The sequence below is a fragment of the Bos indicus x Bos taurus genome, chromosome 1 (genome assembly GCF_003369695.1).
Source record: "Bos indicus x Bos taurus breed Angus x Brahman F1 hybrid chromosome 1, Bos_hybrid_MaternalHap_v2.0, whole genome shotgun sequence".
Taxonomy (NCBI): Eukaryota; Metazoa; Chordata; class Mammalia; order Artiodactyla; family Bovidae; genus Bos; species Bos indicus x Bos taurus.
Genome location: NC_040076.1, coordinates 82906127 through 82929495, shown reverse-complemented (window position 1 = coordinate 82929495; position 23369 = coordinate 82906127). Strand labels below are relative to the sequence as shown.

The window sequence follows — 23369 nt, the reverse complement described above, 5'->3', positions numbered from 1 at the left end:
AATTAAATTGTTTATTCTTCTGCAAGGCTGTTGCTTCACTGTATAAAAATAGCACCAGCAAACACAGTGTATTGCAAAATTAAGATAGTAATATTCTTCACTGGACACTATACAACTAACAAACTTTTCTCCACTGGCAGTTATTTCTAGTGGAAAGATAATTTTGACCCAAATCCAAGGATAGCTGTAAGCAAGTTACAAGTCATATAAGGTTTAAGATAACCATGTTTTCCTTGAATTACATAATTTTTGTAATTAGTTTTACCAGAGATAATTTCAGGAATTCTGAATATTATAACTGGAGCCTAGCCTAAAAATCACAGGACGCTGTGGAAAAAGATACAGTGTTTATCTGAAGTCATTAGAAAGTTAAGGGGTATTTTCTTCAGGAAACATTGTTACAAGTAGTTTCTTTTGCTAAAAGTTGCTTTCTAAATATCTATCCACCACTAATTTAAGACAACTATGCTAGATTAAGTTGTTTCAAAGTAGTTTATTTAGAGGTTCCAGTTTCACTCCTCAATAGATTTTATGTATTTCTCATATGCTTCTTCACTCATTAGTTCATCTAGTTCTGAAGGGTTACTGAATGTCATCTTGATCAGCCAAGCATCTTCCTAACAAGACTTGTTGACAAGTCCTGGATTTTCTGCTAGAGCTTTATTAATTTCAGTTACTTCTCCTGATAGAGGAGAACAGAGTTCACTAGCAGCTTTCACACTTTCCAAAGCACCAAACTCCTCTTGTTTGTTCAACTTTGTCCCAACTTCAGGCAGACTACAGTAAACAACATCTCCCAAAGCTTCCTGTGCAAAATTGCTGATTCCCACTGTTCCGACACCATTTTCTGTTGTTACCCATTCGTGTTTTTCTGTGAATTTCCGCACCGACAGCAGAGCAGGGCCGGTGCGCAGCTTCCGGATGGCACCCGCTCGCAGTCCCCAGGGCCGCAGCGAGCAGGGCGGGCTAGGTGCCGAGATGGCGCGCAGGCTGCCGACCGCGGCCCGCATGCTCCACACCGCGGGCAGCGCCATGTTCGCACGGGTGCCTCCTCTTTCACTTTCAAGAGGCTCTTTAATTCCTCTTCGCTTTTTGCCGTAAGAGGTGGTGTTACCTGCATATCTGAGGTTATTGATGACTCAGCAGAACTGATACCAAATAGTTTAAAAGCTTTCTGCATACAATATGACATATTGAGAAATGTTAGAATGAGTACCCTTTTGAATGGGCACTTAATTCTCAATAAATTAATCTGAATGAATTGGCTGAAAGAGCAATTACATTATTTGGATTGCTGAGAACCCTCAACAAACTGTTCATTTAAAATATTTCTCCAGTGGAGGAGGAAATGGCAACCCACTCCAGTATTCTTGCCTGGAGAATCCCATGGACAGGGGAGCCTGGCAGGCTACAGTCCATGGGGTCTCAAAGAGCTGGACATGACTTAGCAACTACACAGATACAGAAAACAAACTAATAGTTATCAAAGGAGAGACAGAATTGTGATGGGACAAATTATGTGTATGGGATTAAGAAATTAAAAACTATTTATAAAACAGCAACAAATTTATATTGTATCAGATAAAGAATTATAGCCATCATTGTATAATAACATTTGGTAGAGTATAATCTGTAAAATACTGAATCACTGTGCTGTACACCTGAAACTAGTATAATATTGTAAATCTACTGCAATTAAAAATAAAAAAAGGTGAATTTTCAAAAAAAAAAATATTTCTCCACAACCACCGATCTCACTACACCCTTCCCACTTCCGACTCTTATTAGCAGCACAGGAGCTTGATTTGGTGACCATGCCCAGGACACAGGCTGCAGGGACTTCGGCCCACTGTAGTGATTCAAGGCAAGGTGTACTCCACATCCCCTGCAACCAACCAGCTCCACTACTGGTCCCTCCCCTCTGTCCATTATCTGCTAGATATTCAGATCCAAGGTTCCAGGACTCCAAAGCCACTCAAAGACCGCTTATTCCCCTCCCAGAGAATTATTTTCCACACCAAGAGTTTTAGAAAATCCAAAATAATTTTATTCACTTTTTCAGATTTTTGCTTCCACAAGGTGTTCAGCAAACATGCTAAGGCGACAGAATGTCTAGTTGGTCACGACATGCAGTGCTGACCATTCAACGGATGACAGCAGTGACCACGCCCACCTGAGCTACTGGCCCCACGGCACAATCGGGGTTGGCAGGAACACACCGAACCACACGGCAATCAGCAACCTGAGGTAGGTCTCTTTACAGTACAAAAACTTCTACACCAGTGTGAGACACTGATTAGCAAGAGCTGCTTAAAGTCGCGGACTTTGGAGAGAGGAAGAGACTCTGCGGCAACCGCAGGAAGAAAGGAAAACAGACCCACAAAATCCTGAACCCTGTCACTGAACTGTGGGGGTGTGAGGCCAGGCAAATGAAGAAGGACCATCGGGCCAAGCGGCAGTGGGCTCCAGGGCTCAGAACAGACGGTTTCAAGGTGCCAGAGAGCTCTGTGCGTTGGCCAGCATTGGGAACCTGAGGCAGTGGGACACTCGGAGCAGACTCAATGCTTGCTGAGAAGCAACAGCAGAACAGAGGAAGGCAGGAGGATGCTCCCCCTTGGCCGAGGAAGGGTCTGTGACTCTCGGTCCCGGTGGAGGGGGAGGAGAGGGGTCTGGGACTCTGACCCACTGCTCTCCCGACAGAAGCGGTGAAGTGACAAGAGGACAGAAAGCAGGAGCCCTGAGAATTCACGGTGCTCTTCGCGGCCTCCGTGGGCCCCGCTCTGCCCCACCCCGGCGTGGCTGCTGGGAGGCAGCAGGGGGCCACTGGAGAGCCGGCTACTGCTACACTCCTTCCTTCGGACACCCAGAAATCCCGGCACCGTGAAACAGCCAGCTGGGGAAAAACGCACGCTACCCTTCCTATAGTCTAATAGCAAAACCAGACCTCTAGTGCAGCAGACTGTACAAAAATGATAGAAAGGAATCTGCACTGTTCTTAGCACAGTGCTTATTTTAATATAAAATAAACAGCTTACATTTTCACTGGAAATATAGGCTATGTACAGAATTATATATAGATATAGCTACACGTATAAAGCTTCATTATAGGCCTCTGATACATATATAATAACGGTTCCCTGAACCTTTTAGAGTGCAATTAAGAACAAAAACTAAATTTTGTTTACATGAATATGGAATAAATACAATAATCAAAATAGGACTCTCCCTAAAAGTGAAACACACAAGCCAATCCTGAACTGCTGTGCGAAAGATAAAATCGGGAAAGGCAAGGTTTCGGCAGGAGGACGCAGTGAGGGGCCCGCCCCAGGCAGGGAATGGCAATGCTCCAAAGAAAAGAGATGTGGACGGCACTGGGGGAGTTAGCCCTTGACGGCGATCTTGTTCTCTGCAGCAGCAAACATGGCATAGAACCGGGAGCTGTCGTTGGAAAGAAGGACCGATGGGGTGTCGAACTCCACCACCTGTAGAGGAAGGAGACAGCATCGGACGGTGACTCGGAGACACTCGGGGTGTCCTACAGGATCCACAGCTCAGGAAGGGGGGCAAAGCCCCAAACCCCCGAGGATGGAATCAAGGTGGCAGTTCAGCTAGCTCTGCCATGCCCACCTGGGTTCTCTCTCTCTTTTTTTTTTTTAAACTAACCAGAGTTTAGTTAAGAGAAAATTTAGAGACACCTCCAGAGTCCCTTCACATTAAGTCTCAATTCTCTCAGCCCTGTGTAAGAAGGAATCAATCAAAAGGTCCTATATGCTGCAGAGGGAAGAAACTGGAGCTCAAGTCAAAGGCATACCAAGTAAATGGCATCTTATTGTGTAAGCTGATCCAAACCTATGGATGGAAAAGAGGCTTAGTTGGCAGAAAAACAAAAGGGAAGTGAGTATAAGGGATCAACTCAGTCAATTATCCATTCCCATGAGGGGCTACTAGGCAGTCACCGGAAATCACACTCCAGTAGAAAACAGAACAGTGTGCTGGCAGAACCTGCCTCCCAGACAGAGGCCACATACTCACTCCCCCAGCCTCCCTTGCTGCAGGGCAAAGGTGTGTGACACGACTCTGGCCAAGGACAGAGAACAGGACATCTCCTGGGATGCTCTTAGGAAAGGCTATCCTGTCCAACAGAGACAGGCACAAGGACAAAGTGTCTTCCTGGGGCTGGCTATGTGATGGTAGGCGGTTGGGTGCCAGAGCAGACACCCTGTACAGTAAGGGGGGAGGCAGACACTGGCTCTCTTATGGGATAGGCAGGGTATAAGCAGGTCCACATGGGAGAGTGAGCACAGGAAAGGGCATTTTAGGTAGATGGAACTGTATGAGTAGACAGAGAGGTGGAAATGCTTAGGGGATCCAAGATGGTTTATAGCCAACAGCACTGAAAGGAAATAGCAGGAAATGAAAAAGCCTGGGGGCCAGTATGTGGGAAAGCTGGGAACAGCAAGAAGTTTGGCACCACTACATGACTGCAAAAAGCAGACGTGTGGTGGCTGGTCTCAACAGCTTTGGAAAACCCCTGTGAGTGAACTACAAAGTACACATGCTCTCTGACCTAAGTCAAAGTGTTACTGTTCACAAGCAACAAAAGAACGGGTAGTAAAGCATAATGAGAACCCAACAGGCATGCTCCAGACTCAATCTCTTGATTGGGAGGGCTGCATCCCATGCAAAAGGAACCAGGCTGGAGTCACTATGGCTGCTTATCTGAGTGCTATGAGGGCCATCAGCCTAATCCTGCCAGGGGCCAGTTCTCCTCCCAGACAAGGCCACGTGCCAAACCAAGGTCCCTTGGGGGCTCAGTACCTGCCCCTGGGCCAGCACCATAATCCTATCAGAGCCTAGGACTGTGTGTAGGCGATGGGCAATCGTCAGCATGGTGCAGTCAGCGAATGCTTCTCGGATGGTCTCTTGGATCAGTAAGTCTGTCTCGGTGTCCATGGCAGCTGTGGCTTCATCTAGAATCAGAATCTGCCGGGGAAGAGAGGAGAAAGAGGGATCCAACCAATTCCTTAAGCATTCTAGTTAATCTAGGTTTCACCAAAATGTGTTTTAAGATTTGAATTTTATATCATATATTGTTTTTTTCTAAATAGGTACACACAAATTTAAAATACTGTTTTGTTTAGAAATGACATAACTTCAAATTCATATGTTTGCCTTGATTTCCACAAATACATGAAATACTGATCTAACAAACCACTCGCCTCACTTGCTCTGTGACTCTGAACAGTGACTTTTTTGGACTTCCCTTTTCCAGTTTTAACATGACGGGACTGGACTGTATTTGATGATCTGGACATGTCTTACAGTTTTAAAATCTTTTAAGTCTATGGCTTCCAATACTACAACTACTCAGAAGATAGAAACAAGTTGCCCTTGGAAACTGAAGGCTCGAGGCCGTCAAAAATAAAAACAAAAAAGCAAACAAAATATCCATATACCCAAATTGTGTCAAGGTTAAACATCTCTGGGTATTCTGTTAAAAAAAATGCCACTGAGTGACGTTCCTGGTGGCTCAGTTGTAAAGAATCCACCTGCCAACACAGGAAACATGGGCTCAATCCCTGGTCCAGGAAGACGCCACACAGCAACTAAGCTCAAGTGCCACAACTCCTGAGCCTGTGCCCTAGTGCCCAGGAGCTGCAATTACTGAAGCCTGTGGGCCCTGGAGTCCAAGCTCAACAGGGTTGTTGTTCAATCGCTCAGTCGTGTCCTTCTCTCTCCAACTCCATGGACTGTAGCACGCCAGGCTTCCCTGTCCTTCACCATCTCCTGCAGCTTGCTCAAACCCATGTCCATTGAGTCGGTGATGCCATCCAACCACCTCATCCTCTGTTGTCCCCTTCTCCTCCTGCCTTCAATCTTTCCCAGCATCAGGATCTTTTCCAATGAGTCAGTTCTTCACATCAGGTGGTCAAAGTATTAGAGCTTCAGCTTCAGCATCAGTCCTTCCAATGAATATTCAGGACTGATCTCCTTTAGGATGGACTGGCTGGATCTCCTCGCAGTCCAAGGGACTCTCAAGAGTCTTCTCCAACACGAAAGTTCAAAAGCATCAATTCTTCGGCACTCAGCCTTCTTTATGGTCCAACTGTCACACCCATACATGACTACTGGAAAAACTATGGCTTTGAATAGACAGACCTTTGTCGACAAAGTATTGTCTCGGCTTTTTAATATGCTGTCTAGGTTGATCATAGCTTTTCTTCCAAGGAGCAAACATCTTTTAATTTCATGGCTACAGTCACCACCTGCAGTGATTTTGGAGCCCAAGAAAATAAAGTCTGTCACTGTTTCCATTGTTTCCCCATCTATTTGCCATGAAGTGATGGGGCCAGATGCCATCATCTTAGTTCTTTGACTGTTGAGTTTTAAGCCAGCGCACTGAGAAGCCCACACCCAAGCCGAGCAACAAAGATTCAGTGCAACCAAAAAAAAAAAAAAGTGCCCCTGGGCTCGGAGCCAAGAATGCCTTTGGACCTCATGCCACAGGCAATGGCTATTCTTCCATCTTCCTGTGCTTCTGCTGACGCCCTCCTCTGCCACCCACCAGACCACCTTACCTTACAGTGACGGAGTAAGGCTCTAGCTATGCACAAGAGCTGCCGTTCCCCCACTGAGAAGTTATCCCCATTCTCCATCACTTCAGATTCAAGTTTCAGAGGTAGCTGAGCAATCTAGGGAGAAATAGAGATTAGAAGGGTTAAAAAAAAAACACCTAAATTTTGAAAGAAAGAAAATAAAGCTAAATTTTGTCAAAAACCCAGGGGCAAAAATAAATTATTCTTAAACAGATGAAAGAATTATTAGCCAAGAATCTGGCTCACCTAGAAAGAACATACAGGTGTGATAATCACGTAGCAGGACCACATTTTCTAGGCCATTCCATATTTCAACTAAACTATCTATTAGTCTCATGTCATCAAAATGTCCCAGAAATTCCAATATATTTTATGTTCTGAAATCCTATCATTTTGGGTCCTGAAAATATGGTGATGCAATGAGAGATGGGGTAAACAAAACTACTCTCTTTCTGAAGGCCAAAGCTGTAGACCCATGGCTGTCAAACTTTTCTTCCTATAAATTATAGAACCTGTTCTTCAAATGAAATTGTTTGAAGAAGCCCAATAGAAAGGTCATGAAGGCAGAGCTGCTCTAGTTGAATTTGGGCAGGAGATCCTGGGCTAGTGTGCAGGAGCACAAGAGACCCCACTCCAGGCCAGGGGTAATCTTAGTTCGTGGCCCTTGGAGGGTGCCTGCTAAGTTACTCTGAGAGGTTCATATGCACATTGGGTGCTTTTTGTGGACTCAAGAAGTGATAAATCTTTTGCACATATATACATGCTTCAAAAGGATGTTGTACTGTTATGATTAATAAAATAGAACTTGATTTAAAAGCATACTGAACGCTGAGTGGTTGTCATTAATATCTTCTCAATGAATGGATGGTACAATAAAAAGGGAAATATGACTATGGGAGGGAATAAGAGAGGGGAGGTGAGGATAAGGAAATACTGACTTTTATACCCATTGTGAAATGCCTGGGAAGCCTTGCTCTGAAGTGCTCCTCCACAGACATCCTGGAGGTGGCGGGAAAGGCCGGGCTGGACAGAGGCAGCCAGAGCTGGCTGGGGAATGACCATGGCATCACCGAGTTTCCACCCCTGAAGTTCTAGCAAAGTTCTCCCTCAGTTCTTAACTTACACATTCCTTCATGTGTGTCCTTTCTAGGGCATCCCAGATCTGGTCTTCAGTGTACTGGTTGAAGGGATCCAAATTTGATCTAATGAGAAACATAATAGGAATTTCTCAGGGATCCAACACATAAGCAACCACCCCGCACACGATGACTGTGGTAAAGGTTTAAACAACGGGCTCTGACCCCGACAGCCACAGGTGGAGGCCGAGACGGGAGTGCTGCTGCCTGCCTGTCACAGGAATGAGCCTCCCTTTCTTCTTTACAAAACTGTATTATTTTTATTATGTAAATGATACAAGTTAGTTATAGAAAAATTAGGAAATATAGACATAAAAAGTCAAAAAAACCCATATATATATATATACATATATATAGGATCTTAGCATGTGGGATCTTAGTCCCCCAATCAGGGATCAAACCCATGTCCTCTGCACTGAAAGTGCAGAGTATTAACCACTGGACCACCAGAGAACTCCCTAAAACCAGTATGTTTAATCACTTATCAGACCCTTTGAAACAAACACTGTTAGCATTTTGACATATATCTTTCTAGATTGCTTCCTATGCATATGCATACTAAAATACATCTCTTATATGTATAAACTCAGAGAAACTCCCTCTCTCTTCTTGCTACACCAGAGTGAGAGCTCTGTCACTGGGCAGGGGTCTCAACAGCTAGCTGACCAGAAAAGGAGCCGATCCTGCAGGAGAGGGAGGGACAAAGCTGAGCAGAAAGGGGCTCAAGAGGAAGGATTTCACTAGCACCAAAAATCAGTTTGGGAACTGTTCTTGCTTACTGGACATTAAGATTGCCACCAAAACAACAGGACTAGAGAGCTCTTAAAGTGTTAAAGACAGGAGAAGAAGCTCTTGGTCGTGGAGGATGAGGTGAAAAGGTGGTGATGAAACAGATACTGGGTGGAAGGTGGGCTGTAGAATTAATTTTGGATGCCTTGTCTAGATCTAAACATCACATTTGTGGGTCTAGTAATCTTAAAGATATTAAGTATAATTTGCTTTGCTCATAAATTACACTTGAGGTGTGGGAAATAGAACAACCTTTGGGAGAACTCTATCTCTGATCCATACTTGTCTCCATGTCTAGGGTGACTAATCTCGGGCAGGCAAACACAAGCAGGTTATTACTTAAGAATTCTACCCTAGAGGAGAGTGCAGGTTGGCACATGACATCTCTGGACTCCTGGGAGACTCACTAAACAGTCCCACTTTCTTGTGTCCCTTCACACATGCGCTTCCTACCACTTAGAACACGAGATCACTCCCCACCTTTTGACATGAGAGGCACTGGTAAAAAGCAAGAGCTCTGGAGCCAGACTGCTTGATTCCTTCACAGCTTCTATCAATGACAACTGTGTGATCCTGGCCAAGTTAGCTTAACTTCTCTACACCTCAGTTCCCTTACGTGTAAGACAGGGATAAAAGAGCAGCTCTTTGGACTTCCCTGGTGGTGCAGTGGATAATAATCTGTCTGCCAATACAAGGGACATGGGTTTGATCCCTGGTCTGGGAAGATTCCACAGGCCTCAGAGCAACTAAGCCTGTATGCTACAATCACCAAGTCCAAGTGCTGCAACTACTGTAACCTGAGCACTGACAGCCTGTGCTCTGCAACAAGAGAAGCCACCGCAGTGAGAAGCCTGCACACCGAAACCAAGATCAGCCCCCCTTCCTGCAACTAGAGAAAGCCCATGTGCAGCAACGAAGCCCTAGTGCAACCAAAAAATAAAAGAGCACCTCCTCAAAAGGCAGCTGTGGGAACCACAATTCACATATGTAAAGCACTTACAGGAGCGCCTGCTGCAGGCTTGGCAGTGTGTATGTGAGAGCTGCTATTGCTGCATCATTATTACATTGTTCCTGTTCCTTGGCTATGCTTCCTTCTCATCCTTCAGCTCTCAACTTAGCTGGTGTCTTCTGGCCCTTCAGGCCTGGACTGGGGGTATCCCCTGCTCACCCTTATGATGGCACTCGTCACTGTTTCATTTGTCTCTCTCCTCCATTGCATTAGAATCCCTGTCTGGATCTTATTCACTGTTGTAGCCCGGGTATACTGTCTAATATTTTTTGTAAGAGTAAGAGCCAACTGGGCTTGATCCCTACTCTGCCTCTTACCATCTGCATGACCTTGGACAAGTCACTCCTCAGTCTCCTCACCTATAAAATGGGGAGACAATGATGTGACACGCCCTGGTAGGTTGCTGTGAATATTAGAGATGTGTAGATACAGCACCTGGAACATGGTAGACATTTGATAGCTGGTGGCTGTTAAATTGACCGGGGATGTGGTCACTTTAAATGCCTGGTTACACTGTTTGGTGGTTTTGACTCTTATATTCAGCACATTTTCCAAGTGGACACAATAATCCCATGATCCTGAATACCAGGATCCTACCCATGGAAAGTCTAGATGGGGAAGGCTGATCTCTGCAGGCATGTCATCCAGGAAGAGCCCTCTCAGTTAAAGAAGGTGGTTCGATTTGTTGATAACCTAAAACTGAAATGGCAGACCACAGGCTAAATCAAAGGAGAATCTCGCCCGTTTCTAATCAAAAAGACAAAACTGAAAGACGTGGAAAGCACCTGATCATCCCTGTCCCTCTAACACTCTGGAGTCTGTCTGCACATGCATCAGGGTTGATGAAATCTATGTCCATGGCTCTCCTCTCCAGCCACCTTTTTAGGGGAACTTTGTACTGATATACCACAGATCAGGGACAGACTCAAACACGTGTTCTCCATCCCAAGTCTCGGGGGATAAAAGGTTAATCATTTTCCCCTGATTCAAAACTGACTGGTGGGAATTCCCATGGGGCAAGATTAGCAAGACAATCCTCTGAGAGACATTTATCCAGATAGCAAGGCAAGTTTTTATAATAAAATATTCTCTCTCCTATTTGTGTGGTCTAATATGGACTTCCTCATACTTTTATAGCAGAATTCTTGACCTGGGGGTCATAATAGGGTTTTTAGTTTTGAACCAAAATGCTCAGAGCTCTTTTTTAAAACAAGAGACTTCCCTGGTGGTCCAGTGGTTAAGATTTCGCCTTCTAATGCACAGTGCATGGATCCCGCATGCCTCACAGCCAAAAAAACAAAACATAAAACAGAAGCAATATGGTAACAAATTCAAGAAAGCCTTAAAAAAAAAGTTCCAGGACTTTTGTGGTGGTCCAGAATTCCTCATCATCCTAGAAGAAGGGGTACCTACTCCCATGGGAAATCATGACTGGCTTTAAACAGGGGTTATGTTTAAAGCACCTGAGCAAAAACTATGCTTTGCCTGGTCTCACCCTGCACTGCGTTCTCTATACAGACACCCCACAGGACTGCATGCTGAAGAGCGGCCTCTGCCATTACAGAGAATCAACTCTTCCTCAGGCAATAGGATCTGTGGTTTAGCACCCGGCTGCTCTGATCTGGCTCCTGGTCTGACTGTAGTTCCCATTTAGAGCCAGCAGAACCTCTTCTTGAGTTAGAATCTACCTGTTAGCCAGTTCTGCTAGGTCAATTCCTATTGTGTCTCCATGTATCCAGGTCTAGCCTGACAGCCTGCTCAGGCTCCTAAGGCTTGGGGCCCCACCTTAGTCTGGTTCTATCTCCAAGCTCCAAGCCCCCTGGAACACTGCCCAGTCTCTACTACTGTGATCTGTTTGCCTGTAGAAAATTTGTATTTACCTAAGGCTGGAATTCCCAGCACCAATAACTTGATAAACTGCTACCTATGGTTTGATACCTCACTTTTTGAATTTCCGGCTTAGCCTGTCACCTACTGCTCAAATCTTCCCTTTCTCTATGTCTTCCTGGAAGGACTGCATAATTTTAGGCTTTAGATTTGACCACTTGTTCAGATTCTTCCCAATTCTGCTGAGTCGAGTCCTTTCCACAGAGTTAAGATCTCACTCCAGTACTCTTGCCTGGAAAATCCCGTGGACGGAGAAGCCTGGTGGGCTGAAGTCCATGGGGTCACTGGGAGTCGGACACGACTGAGCGACTTCACTTTCACTTTTCACTTTCATGCATTAGAGAAAGAAATGGCAACCCACTCCAGTGTTCTTGCCTGGAGTATCCCAGGGGGAGCCTGGTGGGCTGCCGTCTATGGGGTTGCACAGAGTCGGACACGACTGAAGCGACTTAGCAGCAGCAAGACCTCAATAAATATATGTTCAAGATTGAAGGGTCCATAATACTGGTTTTCAGGAAAGGAATGTGCAGATAATTTCTCTAGAGTTAGTCTAGGAAGTATTCTCTTTCTCTTTTGGCTGTGAGGCTTGTGGGATTTTAGTTTCCCAACCAGGGATCAAACTGGGGCCCTTGGCTATGAGAGTGAGGAGTCCTAACCACAGGACTGCCAGGGAAGTCCCAAGGAAATGTTAACACTGTACATTGATGCCTAGCATCATGGGTTGAAGAGTATCCCCCCAAAAGATATGCTGAAATTTAATCCTCGGTACCTAAGAATGTGACTTTATCTGGAAATAAATCAGTGTAGATAGTATTAGGTGAGATGAGGTCAGCCTGGAGTAGTAAAGTAGGGTAGACTCTCAATCTAGGACTGGTGTCCTTAGAAGAGAGAGGGCCACATAAAGACAGAGACAGGGAGAGAACCCATGTGACAACGGAGGCAGAGACTAGAATGATGAATCTACAAGCCAAGCACACCAGAGACTGTTGGCAAACCACTAAAATGTAGTGGAGGCAGGGAAGGACCCTACAGGCTTCAGAGTATGGCCCTGCTGACACTTGATGTCATCCTTCTAGCCTCCAGAACTGTGAGAGAGTCAAGCTCTGTGGTTTTAAACTACCCAGTTTGTGGTACACTGTTGCAGCATCTCTAGCACATAAACACATCCAGTAAATTCATCAGATACGTCTACTAGACAAGCAGGAAGCACACCAGAGTGCGGACCCTGCTCACTGAGCAGCTGCCCCATCAGACTCGGCAGACATGTGGATGGGCTTGACCTTCAACCTCGCCCAGGACCATCACACCAGCTGAAGGAGCCCCCAAGACTAAGCCATGGGTTCCGGATATATAGGGAATATTTATGTACACCAGCAGGTGGTATTGTTTAGTCTGTCAGTCATGTCTGACTCTTGGCCACCCCATGGAATGTGGCCCTCCAGGCTCCTCTGTCCATGGCATTCTCCAGGTAAGAATACTGGAATGGGTTGCCATTTCCTTCTCCAGGGGATCTTTCCTACCCAGGGACTGAACGTTTGTCTCCTGCATTGCAGGCGGATTCTTTATTGCTTGAGCCATTGGGGAAACCCCAGCAGGTGGTTACACATTAAGGCAGACCAGACTGATCTCAACAAGGAACTCAATCAAGAATGAGAAAAACAAAAACACATCCTCATTACAGTGGCCAGATGGTCCTGGTCTGACCCACAAAAATGAAAGCAAGCAAAGTTATGTATCCACTGCATCAAGTACTCATCTGGGTGGATGGACAGAAAGAAAATCTGAGAATGAAGGTTATTTTTAACAGTCAGAAGTCCTGGAGTCCTATGTTGCCCAAAGTGTATTTTCCTCTTTGGTTTTTATGTTTTATTTTTAGCAATATTCTAAGCTCACCTATTAACAACTACCGAATAAGGTCAAGAGTATCTCCTGAGGGGAATGAGGATACAGCAATCCCTTCCAGGCACACAGAAGACTCCACGCTGAACTACACTGTCCTCTGTCCATGTGGGCACCTCCCTGCAGCCTTGGGATTTCAGGGTAAGAGACTACAGGACCCTCAGACCTTCTGACAGGAAGCTAAAGGAAAGTTCAAAATAGTCATTCAGAAATATGGACTGATTTTGGCTTTTAGTTAGAGCATATGAAAAAGACTAAAGAGCAGAGTTTGTGTGACAATTTTTCTCAAGAAAAGGGACAGAGACCTACTGCAAATCTGAAAGCAGATAATGAAATTTTAAAGATATTGGAAAAAGAAAGGTAACTAACGGTCAAGACGCCTGAGGAAGCAGGCCCAACCTTGGTGCTTGGACAGACAGGGTTACCTCTCAAGGTTATGACTGAGGAGGGTGTGGTAGGAACTTCAGGAGACAACACAGCAAGTATGGTGAGGAAGAACCCAGGCTCTGAGCCAAATAGCCCAGATTGAAATTCTTATCTTTGGGCAAGTTATTTAACCACTTTGGGCTTTAGCTTTTTCACCTATAAATAGGCATAATAATAGTACCTACCCTCACCAAATTCTGAGTACTTTAATTTTGATAAATTAATACAATTTAAATGCTTAGGACAGTAGGCCACGTAAATCCTCAATGAGCTTAGCTAATACTATTGTCGTTGTTGTTCTTTAGAGTAGCAGTGTTTGGTACAGTGTGACTTTTTTTTTTTTTGGCCATGCCACAGCTTGCAGAATCTCAGTTCCCCAACCAGGGACTGAACCTGGGCCCCAGGAGTGAAAGCCTAGAATCCTAACCACTAGGCCAAAAGACAACTCCCCAGAATGACCTTTTCCTTTTTTTAAGGACAATTTTAAAAGACCAGTTTCAGGTTCACAGCAAAATTAAGACGAAGATACAGAGATTTCACACATACTCCCAGCCAGAAAGACTTCAACAAAACTTAGATAACATCTAGTGTTCTTCATAGTTATCCTAGATTTACCATTACTTGCTGGCGTTGAGACTAGAAGCTTTTGGGGATTCCTTGATTCCACAGAGACTCAGATGTCAAAAAAAGTAAAAGGGGGCCCCTTAAACAACAGAATAATGCAAAGACAAATGAAAAACCTTGAGATTCTAAGAACTGCTTCAAATTTGGAGCAACTTCCATTTCTTCTAGAGCACTAAGTGCTTCTGCCTGAAGGTGTTTTGGCCCAGAATGAATCAAAGCAGAGGTGGATCAGTTGTGGGCTCAGGTGCCTTTGTTGTGATTTTGAGTTGAGAGCTTGAGATATTCCTCAAAAGTGGAAAAAAATAAAATAAAATGGGCAAGTAGAAAAGGAGAGAAAGCATCTGAACAGGAAGACGTGAGAACACTGCTTCCTGATAATGGATGGACGCTAGGTAGAGATGCTCCTGGTGATGAGATGCGCTCATCCCCGGTGAGGAGACTGAGATGCAGAGACACACCAGAGTGACAGCTGAGGACAACTAGTCCCTCTAAGGGGCAGATTAACCACCAGCCAAGCCAGACTGCAGACAGTCCACAAGGATGGAAAGCGAGAGTGGAGGCAAAGAGATGGGCTTCCTGAGACCAGGAAGCATAGGTCCTCTGGGAAAAGAAAAGTATTGCCAGGACTATGAAAGAGGGAAGGTCAGCCAAAGTGTTTAGGTCTGGATGAAAACGGACCACTCTTCATGGAGATAATCAGAGCAAATGGCAGAGGAAAGTACTGGCTGGCCTCAGACACACAGGAGCCCTATAGCTCAAACCCAGACAGCTGGATGAGGCAGGCCTGGATGAGCTATTGGAATGGATTGGATTAGGACAAGCTATTTGAATGGGCTAATCCAGGGAGGGGTGTGCCCCTAAACGATCTGGTCTATGATTTATCTATATTGGCATCACTGACTCAATGGACGTGGGTCTGAGTGAACTCTGGGAGTTGGTGATGGACAGGGAGGCCTGGTGTGCTGCGATTCATGGGGTCGCAAAGAGTCGGACATGACTGAGCGACTGAAGTGAACTGAACTGATACGTAGAACAATTCAGACATTTTTATCTTTCGAGAGTCTGAGTTTTGTTTGTTCGATTTTGGTTTTACCTTGAATTCCCTTCTGATACACTTTAATGGCAAGTTGGAATCTCCAGGAGATGTACCCACCCCCAATGCTGGTTAATGGCGGTGGAGACACAGTTCCAAAATTTGGAGTCTCTAGGGGGTAGTTGAGGGAGCAGATGATCTAGCCTGCCCTTGCCTTGGGAAACTCATTACAGGTCTTCTAATTTTCTAAGAACAGCAAAAGAATACCAAACGCTGGATATTCTTTGGGATCTATGAGAAACTTGAGAGGATAAAGGAAAGGTAGATGGTCTGGGATTGAATTTGTTCTCAGTGACAGTCCTAAACAGTCAAAATTTCAGTGAGCAGAAAGTGAAACTTATATGATTTCCTAGGTTTGCACAGCTGACTGACTAAACAGTGCTCCAAGCTCAATGACTAAAAACGCGGGCAGCAGCACACCAGCCACTGAGCCTGTCCATCAGGTGGCAACACGTCTCTGGAGCTGATAACAAATGGCCCCAACTCCCAAAAAGGCTGCGCTTCCATGATGTTCCACAAACAGCAGCCAGCAGGTCAGTTCTTAACCGTTAACTCCAGAAGCCGAGTCAAAGACTTAAATGAAGTGCTGTAAAAATGTGAAATGAACACTGGTACTTCTTGGTAGCACCATATTCATGGGAAGTCTATAACGTGTCTTACTTTCTAGATCTCTTCTAAATGGTAATTTTAAAAAAATAAGAAAAATATGTTTTTTTTTGTCCTGAGCCAAAAAATCATTAGGCCAATTTTATTCTCAAAGGCATTCCCATGGCACCTAAAAATAGAGAGATTTATAGGAAGGAAGAGCAGACTTGGTAATATCTCTCAATTTGTTTAGACCTTAGACTTGAGTCTTCAATAAATTCAAATTCTCTTTGATGTTGCTTGTTTGACCTTGTTATTTATTCACCCAAAGGGAATGATTAATCATGATCAAAACTGCTTGCAATTTGGGAGACCAGGGTTCAATCCCTGGGTGGGAAAGATCCCCTGGAGAAGGGAATGGCAAACCAATTCAGTATCCTTGCCTGAAGAATTCCATGGAGAGAGGAGCCTGGTGGGCTACAGTCCATGGGGTTGCAAAGAGTCAGACATGACTGAGTGACTAATACTTTCATTTATCATCATCAACAGAGCCAGTCTGTGCTATACAAATTCACTAGTGTTTTAGAGAAATGCCAAAATAAACACACCCAAGAGTACTGACCCCACATAAATGTAGGTAAGAATTCAGTTTATCTACCGAACCTCCTCAAATCAGTGAGTTCAAATGCCATTTCTAAAAGTGGTGGGGGGTGGGGGGGATGAGTCTGTTTTAAAGACAATTCTGAACACTGTGGTTATTTGAAATTAAATTGGTACCTTTTCTTGGAAACTGCTAAAAAGTAAAGAGAAAATGACAATATCACTTTTAGAGTAATTTTTAAAAAGAAGTGCTATCTAGGTCAACTATATGGTTGAAGCTATTTTTATTTAGAGAGTCAACTTAAATAGAAATGGACACAAATTATGGAAACCCATTGTTTTTAGGAGGCAAATGCTTAAGGCTAGACTGATAAAGCACAGGAAAAGACAATGGGGTTAAACGTATTTCCTTATTAGTTACTGTTATAACACGTCAAGAAAAGAAATGTTTTCTTTGGCAGTCTGGTAGATTTCAGAGAGGGGCATCATTCCAGAGTGAGAACCAAAAATTTGCAGAAGATTCTAGAAAATGAGAACCACAAGTAGTAATAATGCCTGAAAACCATCGAGAGAACTGCAACTCTTGAGTGTCCCTAGGAGAGAGGACAGTGAGGGATGATGGTGGCTGCTTCCATGCACAGAATGCTCGCCCTCTGCCAGCCTCCACGCTTCTATAAAATTTGTACAAATTCATTCAATTATCACAACAACAGATCTTAGTAACATCCCCATTTCATGGAGGAGGAAACAAGCTTAGGAGTGGCTAAGTAACTTGTCTGAAGACAGAGATTCCAGATCTCTCTGACTTCTTACCATCCGGCTGCAGGGCCCCTGGGTCCTGCTTAACTAATGAGGTGACTAGTACTATGGAGCTGCTCTTCCTGCAACAGGGAGCGCATGGTGTTGGGAAAGTGCCGCACCAGAGGCCACTGGATCTCAGTCCCCGGAGGGGCTCTGTCCCGCTCACCTGGCCTGCACTGAGGTCTCACCTGACAGTACCGCTGAACAGCACCGGCTCCTGGGGAATGATGGAGAGCTTGCTCCGGAGGTCAGCAAGGCCGATGTCACTGATTCTCACTCCATCAATCTTGATGCAGCCTCCACACAACTCCACCAGGCGGAAGAGGGCCATGCCCAGAGAGGACTTCCCTGATAAGTCAGAAGATAGGCAAGAGTCATTCGATTGGCAAATTCTGGGAAGACAAAACTGGCCTCTTCTCAGGGCAACATCATCTATTTTTCTATTTCTGTTCAATCATTATTTCGATGGATAACGTAGATAACAAAGATAATGTAGAAAGTGATAGCTAGAAAAATAAAAACAAAAAACAAGGAACTCTCTGGAGCTACCAAGCATATACACTTATACAACATACTGCAGCCTGAGAAGGAGTAGGAGGGACCATTACACTCTCCTGAGAGTAAAATGGAAAAACGTCTCCTTTTCACCTTAGGTACAGGTACACAGGGTTTGATGCTTCTCAGGTAAGAACCAAGAGCTAGGAGCTTGAGGCAAATCAGAGGACAAGCTGTTGTCTCTCTTCTGTCCCCTTATCTCAGCAAAGAAAAACAGTACAAGGCCTTTCACTGCCACGAAGCTAGGGAAGGGAGAAGTTCTAGGCTAAACACACAAGGAAAGGAGTTTTGGATTTGAGAAAATGAGTGACTGTAGATTCTCTACCATGATAGGAAAATGTAGAAAAGCAGGTTTGGGGGATAAAATAGCAAGTTTAGGATCACAGTAATAGGCAGAATAGCCTTTCATAATTGACTCTTCAAAAAATGATATAAATAATTCAAGCAGATAACATCAATTTCCCATAATCTAACTACTCCTTTTAAAAAAAATTATATATGTACATTATCTATTTATTTATTTGGCTACAGTGGGTCTTGGTTGTGGTATCGTCTTTTTAAGTTGCTGCATGTGGAGTCTAGTTCCTTGACCAGGGATTGGACCCAGGACCCCTGCACTAGGAGCACAGACCACCAGCCACTGCACCACCAGGAAAGTCCTGCTTTTTTTTTTTTTTTTTGACACATTTCCTTTTAGTTTGTTTCCTTAAGAGTTGAGATGATACCAGAGAAATATTGTAACTATCTTCTCCACTTAACATTACATAGCAAGCACTCAGTTATATTATTATCTTTTTGAGATAAAGTTTTAGTGGCTACAATAATTTCCATTGTGTGGCTGTACTCTTATTTAAACAGTCCTCTAATGTTGCACATGTAGTTTAATTAAAACTTGCTAGAATAATGCTATAGGGCTTCCTAGGTGGCTCAGTGGTAAAGAATTTGCCTGCCAAGTTTGATCCCTGGGTTGGGAAGATCCCCTGGAGAAGGAAATGACAACCCACTCCGGTATTCTTGCTGGGAAAATCCTATGGACAGAGGAACCTGGCAGGCTACAGCCCATGGGGTTGCAAAGAGTTGGACATGACTTAGTGACCAAACAGCAGCAGCAGCAGAATAATGCTATGGTAACCTTGTCATCACTCAAACTGCTCCTACCTCAGAAAATTTCCTTGAAACAGATTCTGAGAACTGAAATGACTTTATTAAATATTTACATATATATTTTAAAAGCTCAGTGCTCTTCCCCCATCAAAAAAAAAAAAAGTTCGACATAGTCCTGTCTATCTTTCTGCAAGTCAGACCCACAATTTAGATGCAGAACTATGGGATTTTAGCTGTTTGAGCAGTTTTCCTGGTTGTCTTTTAAAAAAACCTTTTTTAAACTAGTTTGATTTATCTTTTTATTTATTAAAAAAATTTTTTGGCCACACCCTGAGGCATACAGGATCTTAGCTCCCCAATCAGGGATCGAACCCATACCCCCTGCATTGGAAGCCAGAGTCTTAACCACTGGACTGCCAGTGAAGTCCCAGTTTTCTGGTTCTTGACTCTCCGTCCCTGCTCTGCCTCCATGTTCTTAAAGACTTCTCATGGCAGCCTCCTGACTGTCTACTCAGAGGTCAGTGAGGATACAAATATCTCCCTTGCTCCAGTGTCTGTAGCCACAGACCTGCAGTCTAGATCTGACCCCTGTCAAACAACCTCTGGGAACCCTGACTGTCCATCTCCCTGTGGCAGGGGTCTTCATGTCCATCTGCGAGTTGGGAAACCCGAATCCATGTAGCAGAACAGTTCTCAAGGAGCCTTTCCTCCTGGGATTGGCTTTTTCAGGACTGGGGGATCTGGCTAGTGGTCTCTCACCCAGGTAGAAGGGAGGGCCCCTTCTACCTGGGTGAGAGACCAGACCTTCTACCTGGAGGGCCCCCTTCAGTGCCAAAGCAGTGGTTCACGATTTAAGGTGCTCAAATAAATGGTGCTCAAAGGAAGGAATGGTGCTCCAATAAATGATAAGCACCATTTATCTGAGCATCATAAATCTTGAAGGAATGATGGAAGGAATAGTGCTTAAATAAATAGGTTAAGTTGTTCTAACAAAAGATCTGAGTCTAGACTACCTTTGCACAGATGGAATGTGCTGGTAAAAAAAGCCATGATGTCCTCAGGTGGTTATAACCATGGAGAGCCAGGACCTATGTCACAGTCTTGAAAGAACCTTATTAGGATTATAGTTTAGACTTTGTAAGTCAGGCTGTTTAGAATTATTTTATTTTTGTTTATTTCTCATCTACTTATACTTTAATAAAGTCTTGGTGAAAATTTTATCTGTCTTACTGCGTTAAAAGGACATCACAAGAAGGGAGGTCAGAGGTTTCAGGTGAGCAGTGCACCCCTAGGGGGCCAATGCAGCAGAGGGAATTTATGGGAGGGAGCTGAGTAAGAGCCATGGGTACAGTCACCCTCATGGCTGGGCATTCTCTCTCCAGTGTAAAAACCTAGAGGCCGTATCTTGTTTTAACGTGAAATAATGCCTTCAAAGAGGGAGCAGGAAATAGCTTTTTCTTTTCTGCTTACCACATTCTTTAAAGTAAATTGACTAGAAAAGACTATTTTTTAATGGCAAGAGAAAAAAAAGCTAAAGGAGTTTTGATGCCAAGGGAGCATAGAGCCTAGAAAGCTCAAGAGAAGTCACTCAATTTAGATGCAGAACTATGGGTTTTTAGCTGTTTGAGCAGTTTTCCTGCTCAAACTGCTAAAGCAGTTTTGATGCCAAGGGAGGATAGAGCCTAGAAAGCTCAAGAGAAGTGACTCAGAGAGAACTCTTACACAAGGGTGAACAGGTTAGTGAAAAAAGACGAGACTCAATCTTGAAATGTTATTCAGGAAAGAAAGAGGGAAAGAAACACACTTCTAAGAATAGTAGGGAACTAAAATGCCTAAAGTGATGGCCTATTCTCTATTTATTTACAACTGATGTCAGATCAAGAAAATAATTTCTGTCTTCGAAGGAACATAGATTGCTTATTTAGAGCTATGTTGCCTTCTAATAAATATGAGACTATACTTGTAACACATCACAAAGACCTTAAGCTTTTTGTATATTTTGACTTCATAGAAATAAGGATGTTACTGTGGTGCTATCCATAAAAGCAAAAAATTGACAACAACTCACTGCCCTTCAATTGGATCTGGGTTAATATAAATTGTGGTACATCCATAAAACAGAATTTTATGTCATACTGCATAGAAATCATGTCATAGAATATTAATTGACATGGAAAGTATGTGGTAATTTTATAAATAGGCCATGAAACAGTGTGTGTAAAAGTACCTCATTTTTGTAAAATACATTTGTTGATAGCCTAATAAGATATCCACCAAAATGCTAGCAGTTAATTATCTCTGGGTAGTGGAGTTATGGTTACCTTTCACCTTTTGTACTTTGCTATACGTTTCCAGAAATATTCTACTTCTGCTTTATTGACTACGCCAAACCCTTTAACTGTGTGGATCACAACAAACTGTGGAAAATTCAAGAGATGGAAATACCAGACCACTTTACCTGCCTCCTGAGAAATCTGTATGCAGGTCAAGAAGCAACAGTTAGAACCGGACATGAAACAACAGACTGGTTCCAAATTAGGAAAGAGTACATCAAGGCTGTATACTGTCACTCTGCTTATTTAACTTATATGCAGAGTACATAATGTAAAATGCCAGGCTGGATGAAGCACAAGCTGGAATCAAGTTTGCTGGGAGAAATATCAATGACCTCAGATATGCAGATAACACCACCCTTATGGCAGACAGTGAAGAGGAACTGAAGAGCCTCTTGATAAAAGTGAAAGAGGAGAGTGAAAAAGCTGGTTTAAAACTCAACATTCAAAAAATTATGATCATGGCCTCTGGGCCCATCACTTCATGACACAGATGGCACTTCATAGATGGGGAAAGAATGGAAACAGTAAAAGACTTTATTTTCTTGGGTTCCAAAATCACTGCAGATGGTGACTGCAGCCATGAAATTAAAAGACACTTACTCCTTGGAAGGAAAGTTATGACCAACCTAAATAGCATATTCAAAAGCAGAAACATTACTTTGCCAACAAAGGTCCATCTTGTCAAAACTATGGTCTTTCTAGTAGTCATGTATGCATGTGAGAGTTGGACCACAAGAAAGCTGAGCACCAAAGAATTGATGCTTTTGAACTGTGGTATTGGAGAAGACTCTTGAGAGTCCCTTGGACTGCAAGGAGATCCAACCAGTCAATCCTAAAGGGAATCAGTCCTGAATATTCATTGGAAGGACTAATGCTGAAGCTGAAGCTCCAATACTTTGGCCACCTGAGGTGAAGAACTGACTCATTGGAAAAGACCCTGATGCTAGGAAAGATTGAAGGCAGGAGGAGAAGGGGATGACAGAGGATGAGATGGCTGGATGGCATCACTGACTCGATGGACATGAGTTTGAACAAGCCCTGGGACCTGGTGATGGACAAGGAGGCCTGGCGTGATACAGTCCATGGGGTTGCAAAGAGTCGAACATGACTGAGCAACTGATCTGAACTGAACTGACACGTTTCAAGTGTTCTGCATTGAGAATGTATACTTTGATGATTAGAAAAATTATTAAATGTTTTGAAGCAGTGTTGAAAATAAACCTCAAAAAGTAGTTTCAGAGACCTGAGACACTAATTACTCATCTAACAGGAATCTGGTTTGAAGAGATGAGAGTGATATTCAATAAACAGCAAATCATGGGCCCTAAACTTGACTCTGGTTGATTTAAATGTTTCTTCAGAGAGGTGATCCTTACCTGATCCTGTTCGACCCACGATGCCAATCTTCTCCTTGGGTTTGATGGTGAAGGACACTTTCTTCAGGACCAGAGGGAGATTTTCTTGGTACCTCATCTCTGCATTCTCAAAGGTGATCTCTCCTTCCTGGGGCCAGTCAGGGGAGGGAGCTTTGTTCTTAATTCTGGCAGGTGCTTCCAAAGATAGAGTCTGGGGAGACAGAAAAGGCCAGTTCAGACTGACCACAGATTCTAGGGTAGCTGAAAGGTTTTGTCACAGAAGTAAGACCAGGATACCCATAGCAACCACAGAGATAGCTGCTGCCCTGCTCCCTTGCTGCAAAAGAGCCCCTGGCAGGAAATGCTCATCACCAATAAACCAGACAGAGACAGAGAACAATTGCCTCTACCCTTGGCAGTTTACAATGGCCTTCTATCCCTCTTTAGCCACAGCAGATTTTAGTGGAATTCTTTGAAAACATTCCCCTTGAAACAGAGTTTCATCATTTGAAAATCAATGGCCTAAACTCAAAGGAGCAAAACTAAAATTCATGGAACATTTAATGACAGTCTA

At 43.8% G+C, this 23369-nt stretch overlaps 1 protein-coding gene and 1 pseudogene across 5 annotated transcripts in view; both read right to left on the bottom strand.

Annotated features, from left to right (window-relative positions):
- Window position 1: 1 nt before the first annotated feature.
- On the bottom strand, window positions 2-1049 carry LOC113899009 (annotated as a pseudogene).
- A 975-nt stretch (window positions 1050-2024) lies between these two features.
- Window positions 2025-23369, bottom strand: part of ABCC5 (ATP binding cassette subfamily C member 5) — an 82442-nt gene continuing 61097 nt past the window's right edge. For 4 of the 5 annotated variants that reach the window (XM_027539673.1, XM_027539681.1, XM_027539688.1 and 1 more), the window contains 6 exons: window positions 22817-23006; window positions 17634-17793; window positions 7720-7798; window positions 6579-6692; window positions 4819-4983; window positions 2971-3482 (listed from right to left, as the gene is read on the bottom strand). In XM_027539673.1, the coding sequence (XP_027395474.1) occupies window positions 3381-3482; window positions 4819-4983; window positions 6579-6692; window positions 7720-7798; window positions 17634-17793; window positions 22817-23006 (810 nt within the window). In that variant the 3' untranslated portion in view covers window positions 2971-3380. Of the gene's footprint in view, window positions 3483-4818; window positions 4984-6578; window positions 6693-7719; window positions 7799-17633; window positions 17794-22816; window positions 23007-23369 lie in introns of all 5 variants that reach the window. The other variant, XM_027539666.1, reaches the window with a different exon arrangement.